Here is a 27,915-nt window from a genome sequence, read left to right as displayed (position 1 = left end):
TTTTCTAACAAAGAGGACATCTTCCAGTCATCCAACGGTCCGTGATAAAATTCGACAAATATCTTGGTGTGGTCGGCCACGTGTAATCTAAAAGGCACTCCAGACCGTGGGCCTTTATCACCCAAATTCTAGCCTGAATATGGTTTAAGACCGGCCCAAACCAATAAAAAAAAAGTTTTTTTTTTTTTTTTTTTTCTTTGAGAGAGATATGAACTAACTACTAGTGATCGAAACATGGTCCCAACTAATTAAGCTACTCCTAAAGGACACAAGAAAATGAAGTTAGGGGTGCCAATTCTAGCAAGAATGAAGACAAAGTGTAATGTCCCACCCTAATGACACAATATTGTCCGCTTTTGGCTTCTCCAAACACAATAAACATGCTTAATTGCAGAATTCTAATAGGTTCATGGCCATTAAGACTTTAAAATGCGTTATTGTCAAGAATGATCCAAATATACATATAAGCACATTCACATCCTCAGGCGATGTGAGACGCCACACCAAGCCACTATTAATGTATACATGCTTGTTCTGATGTTGGGTTTGAATATATTAACCCAAAGTAATTTACTAATTTTCACATACATTTATTTTCTACTAATTTTACTAAAAATATATATAAAAATTACATGCTCTAAAAATAAAGTCATTTAAATATATGAGAAAAACTTTGTCCCGATATCATTGACAACTCTACAGTTTATTCTCCATTTCAACTAAAATTATTTACGTATTATTTGAACCAACGCCGAGTAATGATATAAGGATGACAATTCTCCAAAATGTAATGTGGCATGTAAAATTCTTCTTACATCACTAGTCTCGGATGCCTGCATCACACGAGGAAAGTGTTATACTTAAAGTTGAAGCATGCACACGTATTGAAAACATGCAGTAAACCAATCCAAAAATCATAACATGGGCAAAAATAGGTGGAACTAATCATGATTCAGTACCCTGCTCCCTTCAGTCCCAAGCAAAGGGTAACACCAAAGTTACCAAAATATCCCACTTCATGAAATGTGTAAACATCCTAATTGTGGTCGTTGACTATAAGTCTAACATGGCGTGAAAGCCCCACTATTTAATTTAATTATTTCAAATAATTATCAATTATGTAGAGGTTTGTATTGGCAGAGGAGATTATTAGTCGGACCCAATTAGATAATTATGTTGTGTAGTGCGTGCAGAATAAGTGCCTTGAATCTTGCAAATGAGATTGTTAAATCTTAGATCCCCTTTAAGGATATAATTTTTATTGTAAGTTTTTTTATAAATTGACGTAACAGTTAATCTACGTTAGTTATTAAATAATTAAATTTAATTTTGGCTAATGTGGTAATACCACGTGGACGATTGTCATTTTGTAGGTCATTAAATAATTAAATTTGATTATAGCTGACATGACAGCCCACTTGCCTCTTCGGTTTGTAAAGGAGTAGTAAAAGTTTTAATACACAAAGCATTTTTCTAAATCTTATATTCTTATAAGAGTAGTGTTAGAAATTAGATTTTTATCACACAACTATCTCACAATGCTTACATGGTAATTCCAATCGAACCCTTAGGATTTAAAAAAAAAAAAAAAAAAGCAAACAATGACTGATCTAAGAGTTGGTTGAAACTAAAATTTCAATATTGTATGATAATTATGGGATAAAAATGCACATGCCTCTTCCGTTCGTAAAGGGGTAGTAAAAGTTTTAATACACTAAGCATTTTCCTAAATCTTATATTCTTATAAGAGTAATGTTAGAAATTAGATTTTTATCACAACTATCCCACAACACTTGCATGGCAATTTCAATCTAACCCTTAGAGTTTTTTTTTTTTTAAATGACTGATCTAAGAGTTGGTTGAAATGAAAATTTCAATATTATATAATAATTATGGGACAAAAATATAATTTTTAGCATTACTCTTCTTAGAAGAATGCTACATACTATATCCTATTTCACTAGGCTATTGTGACATTGCTCATCGGCTCTGGATTTGTTAAAAATAAAATAAAATAATTCAAAGGCCAATGAACACTGATAAAGTAGGGATAGAATAAGAATCCAATATTTAGCATTTCTCCTCTTCCTTATAATGCAATCAATTAAGGAGCCTATTTGGCTCTAAATGGAAGGGCATCCAAGTAATTTCAAGTCTACCTACCCCCTATAAAACTCCACTACACTGACACTAGGAGAATCCGATTCAAAGAAGTGCACAAAAATGTCTCCAGTTTGGACCATTTTGTTTGTCACAATCTCCCTCCTTTGTGCTACAACAATGGCCTCAGACCCCGACCCAGTTCAGGATTTTTGCATACCCGACCCGAGATACGGTTCCTTAAAAGCCGCTCACCTTACCACTCTCCCATGCAAGAATTCATCCGAGGCCACCACCGACGACTTTATCTTCTCCGGCGTGAAGAGAGCCGGAAACTTCTCTGCAGACACAGGCCTTGCAGCCATACCAGTGAACCCAACCAACTTTCCCGGCCTCAACACGCTAGGCATGTCATTCATACGCGCTGACCTTAAAGTTGATGGAATAAATCCACCACATTTCCACCCAAGAGCCACAGAAATTGCATATGTGGTGGAGGGAAGTGTGTATTCAGGCTTTGTGGATTCCACCAGCAGGGTTTTTGCAAGAACAGTTGAGCAAGGGGAGGTTATGGTGTACCCCAGAGGTCTAGTGCATTTCCAAATGAATGTGGGGGATAAGCCAGCAACCATATTTGGTAGTTTCAATAGCCAGAATCCTGGATCCCAGAAAATCCCAACTGCCGTTTTTGGATCTGGGATCAAAGAGGAGCTTTTAGAGAAGGCTTTTGGATTGAGTCCTAAGCAAATTGGAGCGATGAGAAGAAGGTTTGATCCCAAAAAGGTGAAGTAAAGGTTGAAAGAATCATTTTGTGGCTGTCAATGTAGAGGGAGATTATAGCCTTTTATTATCATATGTGTTTTGAGTATTCTTGAATGGATGTTGTTTGGTCACTTCATAATTTTTTTTTTTTTTTTTTTTTAGTTGGTATTATATAATATAGCCTGCTTTGAAAATGGAAGGGAAATCTCAGCATTAAAATAACAATAATAATAATAACATTAATAAAGATAATATAGATGAAAGCCAGTCTCAAATAATTAGGGACAGGAATCATGTGCATAGCCATAAACATAAGAGTGCATGAGTGATGTGTCATCATCACTCCAACCCCTAAAAGCAGGGGTGAGCTGTAATAATTACTTCAAAAATAAATAAATAAAAGATATCACAGACAAAAATTGCCATCATCTCGACAAGCCATCAAGACAGTATCAAAATTAAGGTTAAAGTTTTACATTGATGAACTCTCACATCTAAGCAATAATAACAAGAAGACTTGTGTTTTCTAAGGATACTACAAGTCTCTTATAAATTGATGACATTCCACGTATGAAAGAATCAAGATGGGAAATTTGTTTTAGCATTTAAATTTGTTAAAAGAATATTTTAAGTCCACTTTGCTGCATTGTTATTGATGGAACTGAATTTTGATTGATTAAAAGTTTGCCTCATCCTTTTCATTTCCGACTAGACGGAAATATCAATATTTGGTTCGCATAGCTATTGGCATATTCAATATTGTGTTCCGAATTGAATTTATGTGTTTAGGTATTGCTAGGAGAACTACAACTTTTACTACAAGTCCCTTGCAAACCTACGCAACAATTCACCTAACATTTGCCACATCAGCCACTAAAATACGAACAATCATGTTCACATGATAGTCCATATGATACTTATTGCGTTCACAAACTGACTTGACAGTCCATATCAACCACTAAAATGTAGATTCCCACATATCAATCTACATAACACTCATGTTTATAAAATGTGGACTGTCACTAGAATTTGTGAAAAAGTTGTAATAACAATTATAACGCCCTAATTATTTATTTATTTTTTTTCCGAGCAGAATTCAAAATAAGGACATTAGAAAAGATTTCATCGAATGATACAAAAGAGCATAGAGATGACTATCATTTCCTGAGCATCTCCAAACTAATCTCATACTTATCCATTGTATGATTAACCCGTACATTCAAATAATAAACCTAAGAAGCTCTAGCTCTTACGTTAAAACATTTCACCTGAATTGTTTCAGGTGTGGATCTTTCAGGCAGCAATTCAAAATGGCCATGGGAAAGAAATACTAGTCACATAGAACCAAGTCCCATTAAGGAAATAGAATATATCCTTATAAGTTGTCTATAATTTTCTTACAGATTCATTATCTTGAGTGGAGAATATCACAAATAATGGCAGCCAATGACACATTATCCCAGTGGCCTCATATACAGTAGCAAATTGGTACCTTCAAATACTACATAAAAGAAGATGAAGCCATATAATTTTCTTGTGTATAACAGATATAAACATTATGTTCATGCCAAGCCATAAAACCTAATCGGATAATATGGGCATTTGCATAGTACTTTCCCCATCACGCCATGCATTGAGCACATACGAGCCAACCCCATGGCCATTGAGGGTGGTTCGGCCAACCCAAGCCGGCCTTAGAGCCACCCCCATCTTGAACTTTGCCTTTATGTTGAAAAGAAATAAAGAATAGATGAAACTTTCTCCTCTCAACACACACATAAAAGCCCATATTTCTCAGTTGGTCTATTCAATAGTAATGATCCTATAGATGTTAACTACCTGACCATCACAAGTAATTTTTCAAGCCAGAAGTAGCAACTGCATTCTTCCCAACAGTAAATAGAAATGCTAATATCTGGAACTAAAACTTATCGTAGAAATCAGAATGATCAAAAGAAATTTCATGTTTCCACATGAGCAAAAAAGATGAAAGGCTCAGAGCAATTGACCTGGGGTAGCCCATCACATATGTGGAAGACTACTTCACCCCGAGCAACATTGCCTTAATCATAGTATTACATGTGCCATCTATGTGGGGGAATAAGTGCCCAGCACCTGGTAATTCATGATAGTGAATCCATGGTAACCGTTGAGCAATGTATCGTTGCAGCTTAACAGGCACAATCCAATCATCATCTCCATGCCACAAGTGGACAGAACCTTCATTGTTTGGAAATGGGTTTTCCAAATCCACAGGACCGAACTCCCAGCTCCCAAATCCAACAATCATGTCACGATGGAGGGATTCATATTCTCCTTGTTGTCTTGCATGGGCCTGAGGAAAGCAGAATTAGAAAATAATTACACTTTTCTAGAAAAATTAAGGTTGATTATAATAGCATGAATAAATGGGTTTAAATTCATATAAATCACCCAATAAAAACGATAAAAAAAAAGAGAGAGAGAGAGAGAGAGTAGAACATTCTAGTGGATAAAAATGATCCTGCAGAAGTAGATTTACACCCAAAAAAAAAAAAAAAAACTGAAAAGAAATCTCTTTAATTTTACAGAAACTTTTCATTTTAAATTTGTCACATAAGATGGTTTAATTAATCAATCAAGCCTTAAATTTGGCTGAGAAAAAGGAGTTGAGAGCCTAGTCTTGTCTAAAAAGTCTGTTTCTGTAATTGGTGAAACAGAATTTGTGGAGCACATCCTTATACAAGAAGGTTGCTCATTCCATTTTTAAAGTCAAAGGTTGCTCTTATAATATTCTGCAACAATGGTAGAACCAGTAACATACAGACATAACTAAGGATTATTCAGTCACAAGTAATACATGTATTTCAAGTGTCCTCACTTTAGAAGGTAACTGAGAGGCACCGGTTTTATATATATATATATATATATATAACGGTTTTGGTATTTCACGGTGATTGGTTGCACTTGGAAGATTTGGTCAACCGAAAAACATTTTCAATCAACTGTAAAACACCTCCATGTCTTTCGTAAAATTTACGTTTTTTAAGGCATAAAACATTTTCCACCCCCAATTCTTCTCTTCAAACCTTCAAAGATGCTAAGAAAGAGTGTATGTCTGCGAAGTTTGTATTATTCATTTTTTATTGAATTTTGAATGCTCTATTATTTGACCAAATGGTGCATTTCGGTTGTTCTAAATATTGAGTTTGAGCTTGATTTGATTGGCTGGGTTTGAGTTTGAGCCATCAACCTATGAGAAATCTAATCATGTGGTTAATGAGTGGGGTAGTGTCGAGTCAAATTATAATTTTGAGAATCTTTTGAAAGCTATGCACTATAGAATGATTTACAGAAATAGAAGATTGAAAGAATATATAAATATGATGATCGATGTTATTATCTCGGTTGCATCTTTTATGCGTTTGTGGAGAACTTTATGGTTGATATGTTTGCAAAATGCGGCAAAATTGGACATGCTCAGAAAAGGTTTGATGAAATGCTTCAGAAAAAATATGGTTTCTTGTAATGAAATATATATGTATGCTTAGTTGGGTGAGGATCAGAAGGCTTTAAGCTTATTTAAGCAAGCTTTGTTTGAAAATTTGGATGATACTATTTCACATTTTCAATGCGAACCAAACATTGGAAAATATTTTCAAGGTAATAGCTACAAAATCAGTAGTTTTTTTTTTTTCTTTCGAAAATCTTTTACTTCAAAACCAACAAATTTTGGGCCATTCCAGTCCTTAATGTTCATAATGCTTTCACAGATCATATTATTCAGGAAGGGACAATTTAGAGGTCCTTCACAACGATTAAGAACCATAATTCTCAAGACAAAAAATAAATAAATTTCATTAAGAATTAGAATCCATGAAAGAAAAAATGTGAATTTCAGGGGGCCTTATAGGAGGAGAAATTCAGATATGGTTTCCACAGCAAATAAATTTCCCAATCAAATTCATTGTAACAGACTTTATGGACTTTCGAAATTTTGGAAAAAGAATTGGAATTATGAAACAAAATTTTTGAAGTTGCAAACTATAACTTAAGAAAGAGGTTACAACATAGATAATGTCAATAGGAAGTGGTGCTCATATAATATTATGCAACAACATTCACTTCTGCGAAATACAAGCCATATACAATCAGTTAACTGATATCATTTTTCAAATCAACTACTTGGTGTTTATTAATGCCCTTCAAAGAATTAAGATCCTTTCAAATAAAGAAAATTAATTCACATAAATTTCTAGAAAAGTTAGATGCTAACCACATGGTTTTTCCTGTCAGACAGCTTGGTCAAGATCTCTTTGTCTTGGGGAGAAAGAATATCGGGACTCTGAGCTGCCACGCTAGAAGCGGGGAACCATTTTTGAGTGTTCCACCAGTAGGTAAGCCAGGGTGTGTAGTGAGCAACACGAAGTGTCCATTGATCTTGCCGAAACTGTTGGTAGTAGGCTTCCGTAGATAAGTTTGCAGGAAAACCAGGCCACCAATAGTTAACTACTGGAGCTATTAGTCCTGCCCCGGCTAGCCTGTCAGTGTTACAATTGTCCCTCACATTAGAGAAAAGCACAAAAGGTGGCAGAAAATTCTCTCTCTCTCTCTCTCTCTCACACACACACACACACAAACACGTGCAGACACACAAAAACAAATGCAGACATTCAATTTTTTTTTTTCTTTCTCTTTTCTCATATTTATTTATACAGAAGCAAATCATACCTGTGAGGGATATATTTGAGACAACTCCAAATCATTTGGCCACCCATGGAGAAACCAATTACATAAAATTTGGATCCAAGTCCCAATTGATCAGCAAGCTCTTCTACATCCAAAGCCATGCTCTTCACTGTTTTCTTTGGATTAGGATCACTCTCCCCATAACCAGGTCTGTCAATAGATACAATGTAGATCCCTAACTCTTCAACAATTTCCTGGAAGTACCCACAATTGATTCAGAGGATACTAACTCTAAGAATAACATTTAAATGCTTAAAATCAGTCCAACAGATAGATATAAAATCAACCAAAGTGAAATACCAGAGATAGTGTTTCAGCGACAACAGCATTATGCCTGCAACTATCAAAACCATGGACGTAGACAATTTTATAGTTGGCCATTTCTTTAGGCACACCATGTTCTTTGTAGGCCAAATGCCTTCCATCACTAAGTTTGATTCTTGGTGCTGTAACAGGGGGGCCATCTGGAGAACCACATATCTTGGGTGGAGGAGGTTGGATTGCCTTATAAGCCCATGCCAGAAACCCCACAAAAAGCAAAACAACTGTTTTCTTTAACAGCCCTGAAAAAGTTTGTGCTTTAATTAAAATACAGTAGACAGACTGAATAAAAAGTTGGGCAACTTTTTACTAAATCTTGAAAGGAAAAAAATATTTAATGAACCTATTTAAACTTCATGGATTGAGCATAAAAACCGTATGAAAGACATGCATATTCCGCATAATATCTATTCAGAGAAGTTCTACCTGCAGATTACAAGAAACAAAATAACACGACTCAAATTGATAACAGAACTTTGGTTACCTTGAAACCCATTCTCCGGTTGTGGACATGGTTTCTCTGGCACAAATCAAACAATGCCAGTGCAACTTTATTGGAAAAACATTCTATTCAAAGCAAGCATGAGTTTGTATTCTAATGGATTCATAAATGTTTTGATTTGTAGCTAGGTTACACACCCAGTGAACTTTTAACCCATATCCTCACCCTCCACCTCATTCTCAATGGAAGAGGAAGTATAATTATAATTCGTGCAAGGCTCATTGGTAAGAGGTGATATATTACAGTGAGATGGACAAGAAGTGGGAAATCAAACCCACTACAGTATACCTCGTATAGGTATCGAACTGGTTAACTAAGTGAATCGTGTTGTATTAAGATACTAACAACTATGCACAAATACCTATACGTTTCAAAGTTAAAAACTAAATTTTTTAAAATAAAAAAAATCAAACAAAAAACTTCTCTTCCCATCACATAGATGCCGATTTACAACAAAATGTAAATTACTAATAAAAACAAATAATTCCAACACTCTTTAACCGACTTGAAAACGATTTCCATGGAATTCCAGTTGATGCAGTCTAATTGGCATTAGTCAACAAGTGATTATATAGACAAATCGTAGATATATTAAAGCTAAATCTAATTTCTGCTCTATCCTATGTTTCTGCAATAACAAATGTTGAACAGCGACCCAGATAAAGACAATGGCATAGTTCCGATGGATATACCATCAAAATAAAGCAAAATGAAAACTTTTACAGCATCCGATCAAATGGAAAAGAAAACCCACCTGGGGGAAGCTGAAAGGAACTCTTTTGCCTAGCTTTCCTGGTGTGAGCTCTGGCTGATGCCGCCGATATCTTCCTGTTCATTCCTCCCGCCATTTTCCCCACACAATACCCACCTAAACCCAACAACAAGATCCCCACACAATATCTTCCTGTACAAAGACTCAGAGAGAGAGAGAGAGAGAGAGAGAGAGATCTGAGAGTGTGGTCAGTTGGTCACTGTGGTGGACAGCAGATAGGTTGTCTTTTTTTTTTTTCTTTTTTTTTTTTTGGAGAAATAGGTTGTCTTAATAATAGCAAATAGGTCGTTCTTGTGTGGCTACATATTCAATTATTTAATATGGTCAGCTTTTTTTTTTTTTTAGCTTTGCTTGTGTCGTGTCCCGTTTGGGCGATAAATCATGGTCCCTTCAGGAGGTCGGGTTGATACTTTCAATTTGCATCATGCGTTGATTGTGTGCAATAGGATACAAATTTTTTGCCTTGGTGTGTTTGTGTAAAACATTTTCTTCACTTTTTTGGATTTTGTGTGAGTAAAAAATACTAATAAACATAACATAATTAATTTTTATTTGTTAACATAAAATAATTTATGGTTTGTGTTTATGTTTATGTTTATGTGGATTTTTGCATATAAGCCTTTTTTTTAAAAAAAAAAAAAAAAAAAAAAACTTATCTCCCTTTCTCTTTCAAGAATCCCCTTTCCTTGAGTTCTAGAACCACCACCACCTCCACTCTCGTAGAACAATTTAGTTGTTCCTATCCTCAATGTCACCCTCCTCCGCCCCTTTTTGGCCGCCATTACCTATTCTATCCCAACTTTCCTCCTCAACAATGACTCCAACCATCACAAAGAAGCCTAGTTGATCGCCCCCTTTTTGGGTGCCATCCTTTTCTATTTTCACCACTTACTCGTCATCCATCGTAATCCCTTACCCCCTCATGATTATCTCAACTCCTTCCAACAAACTCACCTCCTCCCCCTTCTTTCCCAAATAAATAAATAAAGAAAAAAAAAAAAAAACACTCCATCATCTTTCCCAATTTTCCCTCCTCACATGTAAGATTTTGTGGGGTTTTTTTGTTTTTGTTTTTTTTTAAAAAAAATTGTTGGCAGTGATATTTGGCCATGTTTGATAATCTTGGATTCTTGAGTAGTTTTCAATTGCGGTAGGCAAAGTTTTTCATACCAACTTAAAGCAACGGAAAACATTTTCAATATTATTTTTAGGGTCTTTAGTGCACTTACAAATTACAATAAATTTCCTAATCCACATTTGATTCCCTAAATTTGGATAAAACCCTCCTAAAAAGTGACATACTACTCACCCGAAAATTCTTTCTCCCTCTTGTTTTTATTTCCTTCAAGGTTTTATCTATAGAGGGGCCGAACTAAAATTGGATTTTTTTTTTTTTTTTTTTTTTTTTAACAATATTTTTTGTTGGAGGATGCAGGGGTTTGGCCCCTCCCTGCCCCCTTTGGGTCCGACCTTGTGTGAACATTTTCTAAACGCATTGTATCAACGAATGTCACGTGTTTGGGAGGGCCATGGCCCCCCCCTGCCCCCTAATTTGGCCCTTGCCCCTTGGTCATGTTCATTTCCATCTCACTGCAACCCAAATATGGCCGAGGCTTTGTTTGGTTCATTTTTCTTTGTTATTGTTTATCACCATTTTCTAGTGATTGAGCAGAAGTTAAACACTCGATGTATGATCATGTGAGCAGCGTTTAAACACTTAAGCCATAACCCAATGTTAAGCGGGGGTTTTAACACTTGACCCATGATCCTCTAAAAAGGGGTTAGAAATACACTTGCAGTTGCATGTGTATGTGTATTTGATTAGTAATTTGCACTACTACTGTTTATGTGATTATATGTGCAGCTGTTTTATGCTCTGGCATGCTTTGTTTCAACTCATGCTTACATTACTATATATCTGCCATTAACTGAGTTGATCCAACTGGACTATAGATATATACCCAAGTATGCATGTATCTATATTTGAAACAAGAGACTCTATTAAAAGATCGAAGGTATGGTTTCGGGCCTTTCGGTTACGTACGATGGCCGGTTGGAGGTGACCGAAATACCTTTAAATCTTTTTTTGTTATAGACCATCCATTTAAAATAAAAGATACAGAGAAAAAGAAAAGAAAAAAGAAAGAATTTAACACGTTTCAATACCTTCAAATCTTACTCCTGATGCAGCACACCCCTAAAAATCTTACTGGTTTCGGGACAATAATTGATGCTTTTTTGGTTTCTGCAGAAGGAATATGGAACCCAAACAAAAGATAGGACACTATGTTGACATGTGTCAAACTGTCAAACTGTCAAAACTGTCAAATATATGGCAACGTCTCACCGAACCCTCACCCTTTTTGCAGCTTTGGTCAGATACGGGGAACCAACCATGACCATTTGACTCTGGAAAATGATAGGACACTATGTTGACACGTTTCAGTTCATTATAGTTGCATGTACTAGCTAGCGCCATCTATTTTCCTGCCTTATTATTTATTTGATTGGTCACCTGATTTTCTTCTAAAATAGATTGGAAATTTTATTTTCATTTAGTCTATTTAATTGATATATATATATATATATATATATATATATATACTCTTAAAATTTTAGGAATTTTTCAATTTAAACTATAAAGTTTAAAAATTAGCAATATACTCTCATAATGTTTTAAAAAATTTCAATTCAGACCCTTGTTACTAATTTCCGTCTAATTGGACGGAAATTAAAAAAAAAAAAATTGAGAGTAATTACGTAATTTCATAGATTTTCGTCCAATTTGACAGAAATTAGTAACAGAAGGTCTGAATTGAATTTTTTTTGAGATATTAAGGGGCACATTGTCAATTTTTAAACATTGGAGTTTAAATTGAAAAACTTCTTAAACTTCAGGAGGTAAAGTAAATTTAATCCTATAATATATTATTAAAGCACTTAATTCGCACATATATTTTTAAAATGCATCGTAATTTTTTTTTTTTTTCGACATGTTCATTAATCTACTAAAATAGCATTACTTTTAAAAATATATGCTAGAATTATATACTCTAATATAAAAACATATGTTAGTTTAAAAAAAAAAAAAAAAATTAAATTGGAAGAGTTTTCTCTGGCAAACTTTTAATGAAAAATTTGAATATTTTTCATCTTGATTATTTTTATGAAAAAGAAAAGAAAAATTCGACCTGCTCTTGGAAAAGCCAGCCGGTTTGAGATATTTGTATTTGTGGTGGCGAATTCTTTGGAAGAAGGCCTGTAGAACTTGTGGGATTCATCTGGACTGGACAGGAGTCATATTCAGCCCACTTTAGATGAAAAAAGTACTATACAGCATGGCCCCTAGAATTCCAACAAAGAATCCAGCTTTGAAAAGATCCCGACAATTTTATTTTGCTATGATGTTTAGGCAAGTTGGATAAGAGATGTGAGATAATTTTTATAGAGTGTACTTGTTGGAGCAAATTTCTCACAATTCGCTCACTTGCTTGGCAAGATAAATTATATAAAAACTTTCTTACATTTATTGCTAAATTATCAAAATAAAACCATGCTCACATAGCAACAATTCTAAAGCCTAGTCCAATTGTTGTTTGATTAGGGGAAGAGAAAAACCCCAGGGGTGAGTGTGAGATTACATAAACGAAAATCATTTACAAATTATAATGCTATATACTATAACATTTTTATTCTATAACTATCGCACAATGCTGACGTGGTAGTCACAACTAATTTCAGATTTTTATTTTTATTTTTTATTTTTTTATATATATACAACAAGAATTAATCTAAAGGTTGGTTTCATCTTATCAGTATAAAATAATTATGAGATAAAAATGTAATTTTTAGCGTTACTCCTTACTATAATACAAGACTTCAAGCCTCAACTCAATACCCAAAAGCAATGTTGGCGTCTTCTTATAGTACTCTTTATCATTTGCAGTTCAACCCATTGGAGGAATTAATGAATTTTAGGTAAAGAAGGGCTTGGTTTTATTGTGTAGCTGGAAGCAAAGAGGATTTGTAATACATTATTTAAAAAGGTGAGGAAGAAAATAAAAAACATGCATGAATAATATTTTTCCACTGAAAATTTCAGGGATAAAAGATGCAATTGGTAAAGGGCTACAATCAAAGTTGCCTTCTCTATTTCCTTAATACAGATCGAGCTACTACTACTGTCTACTGCAGAAACATAGATAGCTTTAGGGTCTTCTTTATGAAACCATGGGTAGATCTAGAGCTTTATTGGTTGATGAGAGAACACTATTGATAGTTAGATATTATTGAGACATTTCCTTGAGAATACCAACAACCTGTCAACCATCATTATCCAAACAATTTCATAAGAATACCAACAACCCATCAATCCTTTTTTTCTAAAAACACTAAAATTTCTTAACCAAAACGAAAGGGAATTGCTTAGGGCACTGCAAACTTGTATTACAACTTTTTACAAAATTATATAATAGTACACATTTTATGGAAATGATTGTCATGTGAAAGTCTATATTTTAGTAGCTAACCTTGTAAGTGTCACGTGACAGTTTATATTTTAGTGGATAATGTGATAAGTGTCACGCGAACTATCACATCAGTTTGTAAGGAACTCGTAATAAAGATGTAATACCTCTAGAGTCCAGAGTTAAAATTGCATTTATCTTAGGCCTCAAAAGAAATAAGAAAGCATGGGCCTCAAAGAAATAAGAAAAGAATTTGGAAGATGCCAAAATTATATGCCATGCACTATGATCATATTGGGCATATTCTTTATTGGTTGGCTAATCTGCTGGAGTATAACTTTGGAATGTGATTACTGCAGTTTCTGGTTATGTTGCCCTTATGGGCAATATTCATATAGAACCTATGCATTAATCTTGGAAGCTTTTCAATGTTAAAAATAATGATATATATAATATTGAGGAAAAACTAGACAAAGGATGGTGTGCAGAAAGGGAGAAAATAAAGAATAGGTATAAATACTTAAAGATAAAAGAGAGATGAAACATGGGGTGTGGTGCAGCTAGAATTATCACATGAAGTCCAGCGTGGGATATACAGAAAAAGTACTTTGGCTTCTTGTTATAGAAAATCCACCTTCTTCCCCTTGCCAATCTTGGAACTGAATCTCTTTTTGCTTTGAAATGACCCTCAGCACTAACACCCACTGCCTTAGGCATTTTTGGTGGAGTTCTTCCTTTATGCCCTGAGCATTGAAAGAATCTCTGAAAACAGCAAATTTCTTTTGTGTACATGTAATTTGGGAAAGTTCTATGACTTCTCTTCAACAATTTCTACTTTATAACCTTAAATGCAAAAGATGATTTTCCTTTAGGAGACTATGAATGTTCATGAAGAATCCCCGCAACCACTTCTCTCTTTTATATATGTTTTAGAAAAAGAGCAGAAGTGACAACTTTAAAAGCAAAGGACCCACGTTGCAAATTTATAAGGGTGGTTGGAGCACTCATATATGGTGGAGTCATTAACACCCATCTATCACATTGATTCATTTCATATATATCGCCCTAGAGTGTTTTAAGTATAATTTTATGTCCGCCATTAACAAAATAAAATAAAAAGTTACTTAAAATTTGTTATGTAAATTGATATAAAATGGGTGTAAAAGGTAACATTACTTCTCATTGGCTTATGTATTTTAAAGTTATATGTAAAATGGCTAATCAAAAGTAAAATAAAAAATATATATATTTAAGTGATATAGAGAAATTAGAAAGAAAAAGGAAAAAAAAAAAAAGTGACATAGAGAACTAATAGATAATTATATGTAGAGTGGATTTGAAAAGTCTTTAATTAAATAAAAAAACTTTTAATAAACAATTTTCAGAAAAAAAAAAAAAAATCCTTTGTGAAAGTAACACATACTCTCCACCCATATATATATATATATATATATATATATCTTTTAAATATGACAAATAACATGTTGATCCACAGTTATTTTGCGACTGTTTTGCCCGCATAAATGTCAACAAATTATATATTATCATTTGAAATATTGGTGATAAATGACAGTATGTCATGTCAACTTTTTTCAAACTATTTCTATTGTTTCTGAGACATATATTGTACCTGATACATGGATTTAACCTGTTATCAAATTATTTCTTAAAATTTAAAATTGTTCAAATCAAATCTTTAAGTATGTTTCTATCAAATTACTAGCTCCTTTAATTTGTACACATGTTGTTAGATTTTATAACAAAAATTGTGACATGCAAACGTAAGATCAAGTCAAACCCAATAAAATAGCTTCATACAAGTGTTACCTTAATTTGACATATATATATATAAAAGAAGAGAACAAGGAGGGAGGTGACCCTCCACCAACACGGGAAATGGTGGGGCGGCTACCTACAAGCCCACAGAGGGTGTGAATGGATCGCCCCACCCTCTAATAGTGGAAGGAAGTTGAGTCATTCCATCATCTCTTCTACCTGCTGGCGATGAGTATGCATGGGTCAAGAGACACGAGTCACTTACGATCCTACATTATTGAGGGGATGGGTAGGTCACCCCACCCACCCAAGCTTACTGACGACATGCATGGGTGGGTCGTGATCCACTCCCTTTACTATTGGGTGGTGGAGCGATTTCTACCTCGCTCTACCATTGATAGGTGGGTCATCCACCTACGCTCTCTTTGTCAGTAGGGTGGGTCACTCCACCCTCCACTAGTTGATAAAGCGGGCAATGGGGGTGATCCCGCCACATTTCTCTATTGGGACCATCCTAGCCACGGCTACGGATGAAGGGTGTGGGTCACAACCTATCCATACCCATTGATGAAGGGCATGGGTGGGTCACCCCACAAATGCATGTGTCAAAGTTGAAATTGCACATTTTTATATGTGGAGTTAGTTTATTAGATCTTGTGTTTTCTAATGCATAAGTGTCATTAAAAACAATCCTCCTTATGATAGATTTACGGAGGGAGCGATTTGATAACATACTTTAAAAGAGTAATTTGATCCATTTTAAACCTGATGAACCAATTTAATAAAATATTAAATTAAGCCTAAGAGAGATCTCTACAATATCTTTCTCTGCCTTCGACAAAAGAAGAACATCTATGTATTTAATGAGAACTCATTGGCTAGGATCAGTACTACAACCACCGAAGAACCAATTCCTAGGGACCCAACATGAGATGATGAGGGGGGGCCAGATTCACATACCCATTAGATTTTATAGACGGCAAACCACTAAGTTCTTGATGTGTCACACGAGAGAGAGAGAGAGAGAGAGAGAAAGAGATCTAGAGAGAGGTACGAAGAACATAGCCTAGTAACCTTTTTTAAGATGTCCCATATTTATTCTATTCTTGTATACATAATCTGAAGCCACATTGGATCTGAAATATGAATTGCATGCTACTTTAAACTAGTATATATAGGCTGCTTCCTACATCCATGCCCAATAACAAACTCTATCTCCAGAGTTATCTTATACAATCTCAGGGGGCTTCTTCACCTTCTCGATCTCCGGCCGTTTCTGATCCCTCCTCCAATGGCAAGAACTTCAGAACCTCTGATTGTCGGGAGAGTGATAGGAGATGTTCTTGATTCTTTCACACCAACCATAAAAATGTCTGTCACTTTCAACAACAAGCAAGTCTGCAACGGGCATGAGCTCTATCCTTCCTCAGTAACCACCAAACCTAGGGTTGAGATTCAAGGAGCTGACATGAGATCTTTTTTCACTCTGGTTTATATTCCTAATTTCCTTCTCTTTTCTCTTTCATACTTCAAATCTTTCTTTACATCTCTATTATTAGACGTCTAGTCTTTCTTGATATTAATTATTTGTATTGCAGCTCATGACTGACCCAGATGTTCCTGGCCCTAGTGATCCTTATTTAAGGGAGCACCTGCACTGGTACACATCTTTGTTTATATATATTTGCTATAATTAAGATTACTAGTTCTAGAATTCAAAGCAAAAAAAAAAAAAAAAAAAATCAAACTTTTTGCAAGATATATAATTATAAGCTAAAGTATGCATGAGAGAGAACTAACAGTTTGAACATGTTACAGGATAGTCACAGACATCCCGGGCACAACAGATGCCACATTTGGTATGTTCACTCTATTTCCGAATACACAAAAAAAGAAAGAGTTAGAGAGATAGGGCACTGATGTATAAGTTTCCTCTTTTGGTGGGTTTTGTAGGAAGGGAGGTTGTGAGCTATGAGATTCCAAGGCCAAATATAGGGATCCACAGGTTTGTGTTTGTTCTGTTCAAGCAGAAACGAAGGCAATCAGTGAACCCACCTTCTTCCAGGGATCACTTCAGCACCCGAAGTTTCACAGCCGAAAACGATCTCGGCCTCCCAGTTGCTGCTGTTTATTTCAATGCACAGAGAGAAACAGCTGCAAGAAGACGCTAATAATTAAGTGAAGCCCCCAAAAAAACTCCATGTTATTAGTGCAATCTATTAGAATAAAAAAGTGGAGCTCTGATCATCAGCTTTATATATAAGGCTTTGTTCATGTGTTAATTATATATAATTAGATCTCTTTGCTTTCCATTAAAAGCTGATGAATTTGTGATGGCTGTCTAAATTAACTTAATAATTAGTATCATATATCATATATGTGTATGCTTGTGAAAAATCAAGGGGCCGGCGAGTTGTTATATTTTCAATAGGAGAATCATAATGAGGCCACGTGGACCAACCAAATTTGCAAGGCTGTCCAAGCTTTTTGACTCATGCCAGTTTAGGGTTTTGGCTTCATTAGTGTTGTATAAAGTTGAAGCTTGAGAAAAAAAAAAGTAAGGGGAATCACATCTGCAGGCCTCTTTTCTGAACTCAAAGCTAGCTAGCTGCTGTCAGGGCCGGAGACCCTTTTTTTTGAATTGTGGCATTTACCTTAATAGTTTACCATATATGGGAATAGTTTCCAGAAAGAGGAAATCTAAATTTTGCTGTAAATTAATGTATTCAATGGGTAATGAAAACCTAAGCCAAAGTTTAGGATTTTGATTTGATGTTAACAATTAATCTACTTAATTAAGCTTAAATAAGCTTGCCGCCGGGCTATTGTATATTCAACCATTCGATATATGGGTAATGATAATCTGTGCTAGCTAGGGCATCTTTGCACCCAAAATGTCAAATATCACTTTTCCTAGCTACCAATTTATTGTCCAACTGCTCCTTTACCCCCCAAGGCATTTTTGAGAGTATAGAAGCTAAAAGCTAAGAGCATGCGGCAGAAACTTGGCAGTGGTTTTATCATGGCCTGAAGAGGCAAAGCGACTAATTAAGATGGTGGAAATTGACAGTCACATAATACAAGAAACCTATTTTACGGTCTTCATTGCATGTGACAATCCCTCCTGATCTTTGTAATGCAAAAAATCTGTGGTGTTTGGATTTTGTTCCCCTGTAGAAGCTGCTGCCAAGTCGTACAGAACACCCTGCTTCTATTATATGAAAAGTGTAGTACGACAACAATGTTGAAAGGAAACCGTGGGAACTAACGTTTCGAAAATCTTGCTTACATTAAGGTTTAGATAGAGCGGCAATTGGTGTTTGTGTGTCGGGTACGGATTATGTTAGTGCATGAATATAAATATTATATAGGTTAAGATCATAACTTAACTTATTTAATTAAATGGATCGTATCTCTTACCTCTAATCTTTTGATATTATATTGGGTTCGTGTAGGGTTTACGGGTCATTTAAAAATTATCAACCATTATATTGTGTGTTAGGTTTGGATCGTATCGTAACATAGGTATGTATAAGACTATACAGGTCAACCATAATCCGACTTATTTAATTAAATGGATCAAACTTTTCAACTACAACCCTTTAATTTTGTGTTGAATTTGTATTGGGTTCGTAAGTAATGTCAAAAATTACGAGTCCTAATTAAGGACTCATTTGTTTCGATGTAAACATACTTTGTGATTTTTTCCCCATGTTTGGTACATCTTTAAGACAAAACCAAAACCCAAAAAAAAGAAAAAAAAAAAAAAAGAAAAAAAAAAAGAGGCAATTAAGCAAGCCTTTTACAAAAATATAACGTCTTAACACTAATTTTAAATTTTGAAGTATCCATTTATTTAAAATAGAGAGGATTTTATTCTGAACACAACGTTAGAGAGCATTAGTTCCGGTTATATATGATATTTAAAAATCAATGTGAGAGTTTACTGGTATATGAAACCTAAGTAAATGTAAGAGAAAAAATAATCTTGATTTTGGTTTGCTGAGAGAGGACTGAAGAGGCAGGCCGGGTGGAGATGTCAGTTTCATGACAATGACAACGAGATGGCAACATTGGCAAGTATTCAAACGTATTTCCAGTACTCTAGAAGGGGGGTCGTGACCCCGTGTTTTACACGTGGCTCTGCGGAATTATTAAGAGCCTTGAGGGGCAAATTATAATTATTAATTCTACGGTATTTTTAGTGTTATCTTCGTCCTATATATATATATATATGAAAAGCGGGTGAGATAAATTTTTTTTTTTACTCTTTTAGAAAACAATATATCTCTGTAGAATCTAAATAACACAAAGAGGTAATATTGTATCATTTCTCTTAATTATACGTTGGTTTGATCTTCTTTTTAAATGTGTTTAATTATTTTTGTTATTTTATTGGTTTCTACATGCTCTTGCCTTTTATTTATTTATTTATTTTATTATGTTCGCAATTCTCATCATGAACTGATCAGTCAGAGCCAGCGTAGTCCTGCGGAGAGGCATCCAGCTGAAGAAAAGTGACAAATCAATTGCCTGCTTATCTGTAAGGAAGGCTTGGAGAGAAAGTAGGCACCTTAATTATCTGAGTATGTGTGGCAAAACGATGGGTTATATACGATAATTTTATATTTTTGTAATGATAAATGCTATCAACTTGTGGGTTATACATATTCCTTAATGATTATTTAAAAAAGAAAAGAAAAAAAGAGTAATTTGAATTTGTATCAATTTAATATATTAGGTTATCATACCATACTAGGAACCACCACCGCTGTCTCGAGACAAAGAACATAATTTTTCATTGAATTGGGTCGACAAAAACTAATATATATATATATATATATATATATATATATATATATTGTAACTAATATCAGTCTAAAATAACATGTATTTTTTAAAATGCATATGAGAATTACATGTTTGGATACCTAAGACGAAGCCCAAGCCCAAGCCCAGCTGAAACCTAACCTAACTTCGCGGTATACACGTGAAGCTTGATGAAATTTCTCAACAGTAGGCCCAATATACCAAGTGCGCGCAAGTCTCCAAACTCAAGCCAGAAGAGGAGGCAGTAGCCCAACTTCTTTTATAAATCACTGGGCTCCAACGGAGCGAGTATTTCCGGCAAATGCTTTGAAGTCTTTTTCACTCTTTCATTTTTGTCCTTTTTATTTTTTGGCACAAGCTTAGGAGCACGGCTTATATGTGAGTTAGTTGTGAGGGATCCGGATTCAGCTCTGTGGTTAGTTATTTGAATTGTAGCTAATTAAAGAGTATTAATGAGAACCATTTGTTTGGGCATGTGAACTTTATGTACACCTCCATTTGTAAGATGAGATGGTTCGGTTATTCCCGATCATTGACAGGGAAGGGGGGTGACTGCACCCATCAACATTTTTAGGGGTGATTCGGCCACCCCCAAGTGGGAAGAGGGGAGAGGGGAGGGTCTTCGACATCTTTGCCCTCTTCATGTTTTTAAGTTTTTTTTTTTTTTTTTAGGCATAAAAATTGAGTTGCATTAGCACACCCTAAATGTTAATGTTAGGGAAATACACTATACCCTCATCTCATGGGCATTCTGAGGCGATTGGGGGCGAAAATGTCATGTGCATCCCATATCACATAATTTTCATCCTAAAAAAAGAAAAAACTAAGGTCGTCTTAAGTGTTACGGTTAGATAATTAATTTGAGTGTCGATCAGTTTTTAAACTCTAAAAATACAAATGTTAAATTGGTAATTAATACTTTGTATTTTTCTTTTAAAATTATGTGTAACAAAAACATGCTAATTAATCTTACTTTCTGCTAATGGCTTACTACTTATAACTAGACCTCAATAAACAAGAAGCAGCAGGTATGTTAATTGATTTACATTTACATGCATTACGCTTTCATTTATCTTGAAAACCGCTCTTCGTCTTCCATGTCTACTAAACCTTTGCTAGCTATAGCTAGTTGTATCATGTTCTGCAAGATCTTCTTTTTTTAAAAAAAAAACAAAAAAACAAAAAAAGTAGATCTTTATATTGAACGAAAACTCAATGGATAGGAGTTGCTAGAGCCACTGAAGAACCAATTCCTAGGGACCCAATAATATGACAGAGATAGAGTGGGGGGCCGGGTTCAGGAACCCACTGAGGTCTTGATATGTCATATGAGAGAGAGAGAGAGAGAGAGAGAGAGAGAGGTACAGAACACAGTCTAGTAATATAAACATAATCTAAGGCCACATGGGATCTAAAATGACTTGCTTGTAGGGTACTTCAAAGTAGTATATATATATATATGTGAGTGTGTGTGTGTGTGTGTGTGTGTGTGTGTGTGTGCTGCTTCTACTTCCATGCCCAATAACAAACACCAGAGAGTTATATATATATATTCAGTCTCAGTGGGGGGGGTTCATCACCAAATTCTCTCATTTTCTCATACATCCAATTAATGGCAAGAGTTTCAGAACCTCTGATTGTTGGGAGAGTCATAGGAGATGTTATTGATTCTTTCACGCCAAGCCTAAAAATATGTGTCACTTACAACAACAAGCAGGTCTGCAAGGGGCTTGAGCTCCATCCTTCCTCAGTAACCACCAAACCAAGGGTTGAGATTCAAGGAGCTGATATGAGATCTTTTTTCACACTGGTATAGTAGTAGTAGTACTACAGCTGAAACTCCCCCCTTTCCTTTTCTTTTGATCATTTCTCTTTCTTACTTAAAAGCTCTGTTGCTTTATATCTCTATTATTAAAAACTAGTCTTGTTGATATTATTCGTATTGCAGGTGATGACTGACCCAGATGTTCCTGGCCCTAGTGATCCTTATTTAAGGGAGCACCTGCATTGGTACCATAAATCCATATCCAACCAAAAACTAAATGACAAATAAAAATGATTTCATAGATATGCATATCATTTCTATTGCAGAAAACTTTAGATTATGTAACTTTGTGGGACTAGAACATATGAGAGAGAAGTACTAACAATTTGAACATCATGTTACAGGGTAGTCACAGACATCCCAGGCACAACAGATGCCACATTTGGTATGTTCTCTCTGTCCCAAATAAAGTAAAGAAAAAGAGAGAGTTGCAGAGATAGGGTACTGATGTATAAGTTTCCTCTTTTGGCGGGTTTTGCAGGAAGGGAGGTTGTGAGCTATGAGATTCCAAGGCCAAATATAGGGATCCACAGGTTTGTGTTTGTTCTGTTCAAGCAGAAACGAAGGCAATCAGTGAACCCACCTTCTTCCAGGGATCACTTCAGCACCCGAAGTTTCGCAGCCGAAAACGATCTCGGCCTCCCAGTTGCTGCTGTTTATTTCAATGCACAGAGAGAAACAGCCGCAAGAAGACGCTAAACATTAACTGAATTGAAGCCCCTAAAAAAAAAAAAACTCCATGCTAATGCAGTAGTCTATTAGAATAAAAAGAGGAGTTCTCAGCTGCCTTGGATCTCTTTTCTAATCATGTAAAAAAAAAACACTCTCCTGTTTGTGCATGTTGACGTACGCTAGCTAAGGTGTGCTTTGCTGCATTGAAAGAGAGATAAATGTATTAAACATTTGGTATGCAATACTTCTTAGCCTTTTCCATTAAAAGCTAGCTATAGCTGATGAACTTGTGACGTACGCTATATATTGCTGTCAAAATTAACTTGATTAGTATCGACGACATACCAAGCACTTTCCAAGCATAAACGCAGGCAATCAGTTACTTAATTAGACGAAGTTCGGACTTGCAAGACTTGGTTTGTTTGCACAAGATTCAAATTCCATGCTACCATATATATATATATATGGTGATGGTTTAGTGATCTTAAGGAAATTTTTAAAGTAGTTGGGCATGTATTAAGGTAGGGCTGGCTCAATGTTTTCTGAGGCCTTAGGCGAAACTTTTAAATATGGCCTTATTTTATTTAATATTTATATATTAATTAAATAATATTTATTTTAATATTATTATAATATTTAGAGTTCACATTTTTAGTAATCCTTACAAAAATAAACACAACAGTAAAAAAATCAATTTTTTTTTTTTTTTTTTTATGAATCCTTACCTCTTTGATACAACTGTTTCAAACAAAACCCACCAAAAAAATTGACAAAAACTCATACAAAACCCACAAGAAAAATCAAGCACGGAAATAACCATTACCAAAAAAAAAAAAAAAAAAATCAATTGTTTTTTATGAATCATTACCTCATTGATACACATGTTTCTTTCTTTCTCTCTCTCTCTCTCTCTTCATCTCTCTCCATCACATTCTGTATTGAGTGAAACTAATGAAAGAGAAAACAGAAGATAAGAGGGGAGGATGTCGGCAGTGGAGAAGAAAAGAGATAAAGAAAAAGAAATGAAAGAAAGTGGGTGGTTAGGTAGGGTTAAAATGATCTTTCAATATCAAATAATTTCGGATGTATAGGTAGATAGACTCTTTTTAAGTATAATAATATTTGTTTTTCTGGGTTAATTGGTCTTATTTTACCATGGGCTTATTATAATGGGGCTTTTAAGTTTTTATGAAAAAAAAAAAAATTAGGCCTAATTAAAAAAAAAAAAAATGGGCCTTAAATTACAAATATATATATTAAAAAAAAAATTGGGCAAATTTTTTTTTTTGGCCTTATTAATCCGGGGGCCCTAGGTGAGCGTCTCACTCGCCTAGTGGTCTAGCTGGCCCTGTATTAGGGTGAGAGTTCAACTCTCGAAATGAGAATCTTCGGTCCTATTAATATTAGTCGCCTTGAGTCACATTAATGCCATAATGAAGCTAGGTCAGACTATAGTTTAGTCGAATTTTAGTAGGCCTCTCATTTACGGCTCTGAGCAAGCAAGTGCTACTATGGTCACAGTTAGGTAGAATAGTAACCATTGATTTTCCCCACCAAACTTTTTAATTAGAAAAAAAATACCAAGCTTTTTCTTAGCATCTGTTGAATGAATACTTGTATGATGTAGCAATTATAGTTGTTCTGTATTAGGTCTACTCATTCCATAATCAAATATAGCAATTATAAATTATATAAATAAATCCAAAATTTATTTTTAAAAAATAGTACAAAGTTATCAACAACAGCGCGAAGTCTTCACTAATAATAAACTATCAGCGATGACCCCCTATGTCATTGTTGATAACTTATCATCAATGGTGACATGTCGGTTTAGTTTTTACGCTATTTGCGACAATCTCAAACATTATCAACAACTACATGTCATTACAGTGATGACACTAATGTTGTCACTGATAACATTTTTCGTCGAAGTAACTGTGACAACTTATTAGCGATGACTTTTAGACTTTTAGCAACAATGTTTTTATCGTTGTTAAATACCAAAATTCTTGTAATGACAAAATAGACAATTAGACCTAGATAGGACGGGAAAATCTAGGAAGCCCAACTAGCCGTGTCATCATAGTGGTTGTTTAGAGGACATCGGGATTGTAGGACAGAGAATGACCACTTCATAGTTTCAATTTAATTGCCCCATGATTTCAAGAAAAGAATTTGGCTATGGCCATAACCCTGCTAGTGAAAGTAGAATTTGACATGAAATATGATTATGGCCATGATCTGCCAGCACGGCACCTCGCCAAAGCCGTATCCCCTTCAATGGATGCTAAAGAGAGGTGATGTACATCATTCCAGATACGACAAGTAGACAATTATGCCCACTAACTTTCCAAAATATTATAACTCTCTAATCTGTAGCGATACACAATTTTCTTTGCTAACTTAAGCATCAGAAAACTCTACAGCCAACAAGTTTTCAATTGTCTCTACTTATTTTGCAATGGTTCATTGACTAAACTCGATTATACGATCTCAACTGCAGTATCACTATCATTACTTTGTCCAAACAGAGGTTATTCTAATAGCACACCACTGGAATGTTGTTGGCAATTTAATTGTTAGAACAAGCTTAAGTAGAGTGTTAACAGCATCAATCAAAATTCTACAGTTTGCAATCTGATCATGGCTAATTAGGTTTTCGGAATAAAACATTTCCAGCTAAGTAGTACCATTGAATACATTTAGAGCAAAATTTACATTTCCCATATATGGAAACTATATTCCCAATTGGTAAGCTATTAAGGTAAATTCCATGCACAGTCAAAAAAAGATCTCCCTAAAAGCTTCGAGTATCTCAAGTACATTTGGTTGATCAGAAAAGAGGAAGGTGTGAAATGATAGCCTATGTGATTCCGATGCCCTTACTTTTCCTCAAGCTTCAACCATATATGTAATAGTACTAATGAAGCCAAAACCCTAAACTGGCATGAGCCAAAAGCTTGGCCAGGCTTTTACATTTGGTTCACTTTCCTCAATATATGATTCTCCTATTGAAAATATATGAATTCCCTCCTTCGGACTTGCACTTCGAATTTTATGATCAGTACTTTGTCTTTAACCCTAGTTTCTTAGGTCTATCTTCCCGACCCGGTTGGTCGAGTGTATATCTGGTCTATCTACCATATATGCCTAGAGTACTTACTGTCTGAAGTACTCGATCAATGGTTAACCATCAACATAGTTACGGTTAAGCAATTTGTTAAATAAGCTAATATATATATTGAGGAGTGTTGTGCGCGGAATTAAAATTCAGAATCCCAAAGAAGCAGAAAATAGTAGAATAGAAAAATAGATCAATCACATACGACACCAAGATTTAAGTGGTTCGGTTTAACAAGCTTACATTCACTGGCGGAAACGACCCGGAGAAAATTTATTAACAAAAGATGGAATACAAAGGAGTAGAGAGAAAACCACTAAAAACTCAAAGCTCCAATATGTACACCCAGATCTCACTCTCACACAAAAGAGGGAAAAAATTGATATGTACACCAAGGTCTCACTCTCACACAAAAGAGAAAAATACAAAAGAGGGAAAAAATTGATAAAGAAAACACTCTTCTTTTTCTAAGGGTGCTTTTGGGATTGTGATTTTGCAAGAATAATCTGCGTTTTTAAAAGATATCGCAAAACGTAAAACGTTTGGCATTGCGATTCAAAAAGCACTTAATTTAAAATAAGAAAAAAAATCTGCGATTTCAATAAGCAGGCTAGGGGTGCTTATTTGAAAAAGTGCGAATTTAAACCAAAATCATGAATTCGCATAACAAATATTTAATAAAAAAATACTTTTTAACATGTTTTACCAAACGTCTTTACGATTTTAAAAACACTATTTTTAAAAACGCTATTTTTAAAATCGCACCTATTAAAACCGCAATCTCAAACGGACCCTAAGTACCATAAGGTGCAAAAAAGAAAACCTAATGAAGCTACTGAGTTTCTCTCCCTCCCTCACTGTGGCTATGCGGCATGCTCTTCTTTTATTGGTCACAAAGTCGGTTTATTACAAAGACTCAAAGTCCAAGTTGGAAAAGCAATAAGACCAAGTACTACTCTGTGAGGCAAACCAAATCCAAAGGCAATTGGGATACATAATACCACGTGAGCCAAAAACTTCTCTTTTAATATTGTTGGGTCCTACTAATTAAGACTTGATAATTCAAGTCACCACACAACAAGGAGTTAATATGAAATGATATGTGTGGAATATTTAACCAAAATTGAGAATCAACTTTATAATCAGGGTTTGAATTTAAGTTATGTGAAATCATTAGTTATTCTAAAAGTTTAGATTAATAAAAAATTGAATTTATTTAATTAATATCCTAGCACTAATTAGTACACACACATATATATATATATATATATATATATATATGGTGAAGCTAGAAATTTAAATCAAGGGAGGCTAGGGGAGATGGCTAAAGTACTACTCTCATATTTGACAACAGATGGCTAAAGAGAATAGATCTGCTCAACTTCCTTCCCAACCAGATAGATTCTGACAGCATCGTATCTCACCCCAACCAATCCAAACATCCATTGAAGGCACCCCAGCAACCTTGTCCTGCTGACAAAGACGACAAGTTCTCACATGCAACCGAAACACCTCATCTGGCCAGCCTGTGAGTCTTTCGGCCACTCCCTCTTGCCTGCGGATGATATTTTTGTAGAGTCTATTGGCTAATTTGGAAAATGATTAACTGTCAACATGTGACTACAAAATACATGTTTTATATATTTATTTGATTTTGGGTTTGTTTAGAGTAGAGGCCGGCCAGGGGGGGAGGGGGGCCAGAAATGTGAAGATGTTGAGCATGTCACTTCGACGACAACGACAATGATATACCATGAATGTACTCAAACGTAGTTTCCAGTCTACAAGGGGGGTCAGGACCCCCCAGCTTTACACGTTAATTCGATTTTCTTTTTTAAAATTTATTGATGCTAGCTATATTTCTTGGTTCCCTGCATTCTCTTGCTTTTCCCTATCGGTCTCAATTCTCATGATGAGCTGCGCGCGACTTCAGAGCCACCGTAGCCCTGCGGTGAGGGATGCATCCAGGGACAAGGAGAAACATGACAGCTCCCAGCTTATCTTCTCCAGAAAAACAACAAAAATTACTCTGCCTTCAAG

General features: G+C 35.1%; 4 protein-coding genes across 4 annotated transcripts; 3 read left to right on the top strand and 1 right to left on the bottom strand.

The window, feature by feature from the left end:
• The first annotated feature begins 2,188 nt into the window (after nt 1-2,188).
• LOC132161764 (germin-like protein subfamily 3 member 2) lies at nt 2,189-2,994 on the top strand. Its single transcript, XM_059571946.1, has one exon. It carries the CDS (start codon nt 2,224-2,226, stop codon nt 2,890-2,892), a length of 669 nt encoding a protein of 222 aa, XP_059427929.1. The 5' UTR covers nt 2,189-2,223; the 3' UTR covers nt 2,893-2,994.
• Nucleotides 2,995-4,642: 1,648 nt separating this feature from the next.
• On the bottom strand, nt 4,643-9,389 carry LOC132161997 (uncharacterized). Its single transcript, XM_059572235.1, has 5 exons — nt 9,168-9,389; nt 7,891-8,153; nt 7,573-7,784; nt 7,118-7,382; nt 4,643-5,197 (listed from the first exon to the last, which is right to left on the bottom strand). The coding sequence occupies exons 1-5, from the start codon at nt 9,259-9,261 to the stop codon at nt 4,901-4,903; spliced, it is 1,131 nt and encodes a 376-aa protein (XP_059428218.1). The 5' UTR covers nt 9,262-9,389; the 3' UTR covers nt 4,643-4,900.
• Nucleotides 9,390-16,523: 7,134 nt separating this feature from the next.
• Nucleotides 16,524-17,675, top strand: LOC132192112 (protein TERMINAL FLOWER 1-like). Its single transcript, XM_059607329.1, has 4 exons — nt 16,524-16,916; nt 17,026-17,087; nt 17,246-17,286; nt 17,381-17,675. Exons 1-4 carry the CDS (start codon nt 16,719-16,721, stop codon nt 17,596-17,598), a joined length of 519 nt encoding a protein of 172 aa, XP_059463312.1. The 5' UTR covers nt 16,524-16,718; the 3' UTR covers nt 17,599-17,675.
• Nucleotides 17,676-21,780: 4,105 nt separating this feature from the next.
• LOC132192074 (protein TERMINAL FLOWER 1-like) lies at nt 21,781-22,921 on the top strand. The gene is made up of 4 exons (XM_059607276.1): nt 21,781-22,067; nt 22,206-22,267; nt 22,427-22,467; nt 22,564-22,921. Exons 1-4 carry the CDS (start codon nt 21,870-21,872, stop codon nt 22,779-22,781), a joined length of 519 nt encoding a protein of 172 aa, XP_059463259.1. The 5' UTR covers nt 21,781-21,869; the 3' UTR covers nt 22,782-22,921.
• Nucleotides 22,922-27,915: the final 4,994 nt, after the last annotated feature.

The sequence above is a fragment of the Corylus avellana genome, chromosome ca9 (assembly GCF_901000735.1).
Source record: "Corylus avellana chromosome ca9, CavTom2PMs-1.0".
Classification (NCBI taxonomy): Eukaryota; Viridiplantae; Streptophyta; class Magnoliopsida; order Fagales; family Betulaceae; genus Corylus; species Corylus avellana.
Note: the sequence above shows the minus strand (reverse complement) of the source record. Positions and strands in the feature narration are given on the sequence as shown.

What these genes read in the sequence shown, in the direction of transcription:
- LOC132161764 (XM_059571946.1), top strand. Translation starts at nt 2,224, where the DNA reads ATGTCTCCAGTTTGGACCATTTTGTTTGTCACAATCTCCCTCCTTTGT.
- LOC132161997 (XM_059572235.1), bottom strand. Translation starts at nt 9,261, where the DNA reads ATGGCGGGAGGAATGAACAGGAAGATATCGGCGGCATCAGCCAGAGCT. An exon ending in TCGCTGAAACACTATCTCTG is followed by an intron (nt 7,785 to 7,890) that starts GTATTTCACTTT and finishes GGGTACTTCCAG; the next exon opens with GAAATTGTTGAAGAGTTAGG. An exon ending in CTCAAATATATCCCTCACAG is followed by an intron (nt 7,383 to 7,572) that starts GTATGATTTGCT and finishes TAACACTGACAG; the next exon opens with GCTAGCCGGGGCAGGACTAA.
- LOC132192112 (XM_059607329.1), top strand. Translation starts at nt 16,719, where the DNA reads ATGGCAAGAACTTCAGAACCTCTGATTGTCGGGAGAGTGATAGGAGAT. An exon ending in TGAGATCTTTTTTCACTCTG is followed by an intron (nt 16,917 to 17,025) that starts GTTTATATTCCT and finishes TTTGTATTGCAG; the next exon opens with CTCATGACTGACCCAGATGT. An exon ending in CACAACAGATGCCACATTTG is followed by an intron (nt 17,287 to 17,380) that starts GTATGTTCACTC and finishes TGGGTTTTGTAG; the next exon opens with GAAGGGAGGTTGTGAGCTAT.
- LOC132192074 (XM_059607276.1), top strand. Translation starts at nt 21,870, where the DNA reads ATGGCAAGAGTTTCAGAACCTCTGATTGTTGGGAGAGTCATAGGAGAT. An exon ending in TGAGATCTTTTTTCACACTG is followed by an intron (nt 22,068 to 22,205) that starts GTATAGTAGTAG and finishes TTCGTATTGCAG; the next exon opens with GTGATGACTGACCCAGATGT. An exon ending in TTAAGGGAGCACCTGCATTG is followed by an intron (nt 22,268 to 22,426) that starts GTACCATAAATC and finishes ATCATGTTACAG; the next exon opens with GGTAGTCACAGACATCCCAG.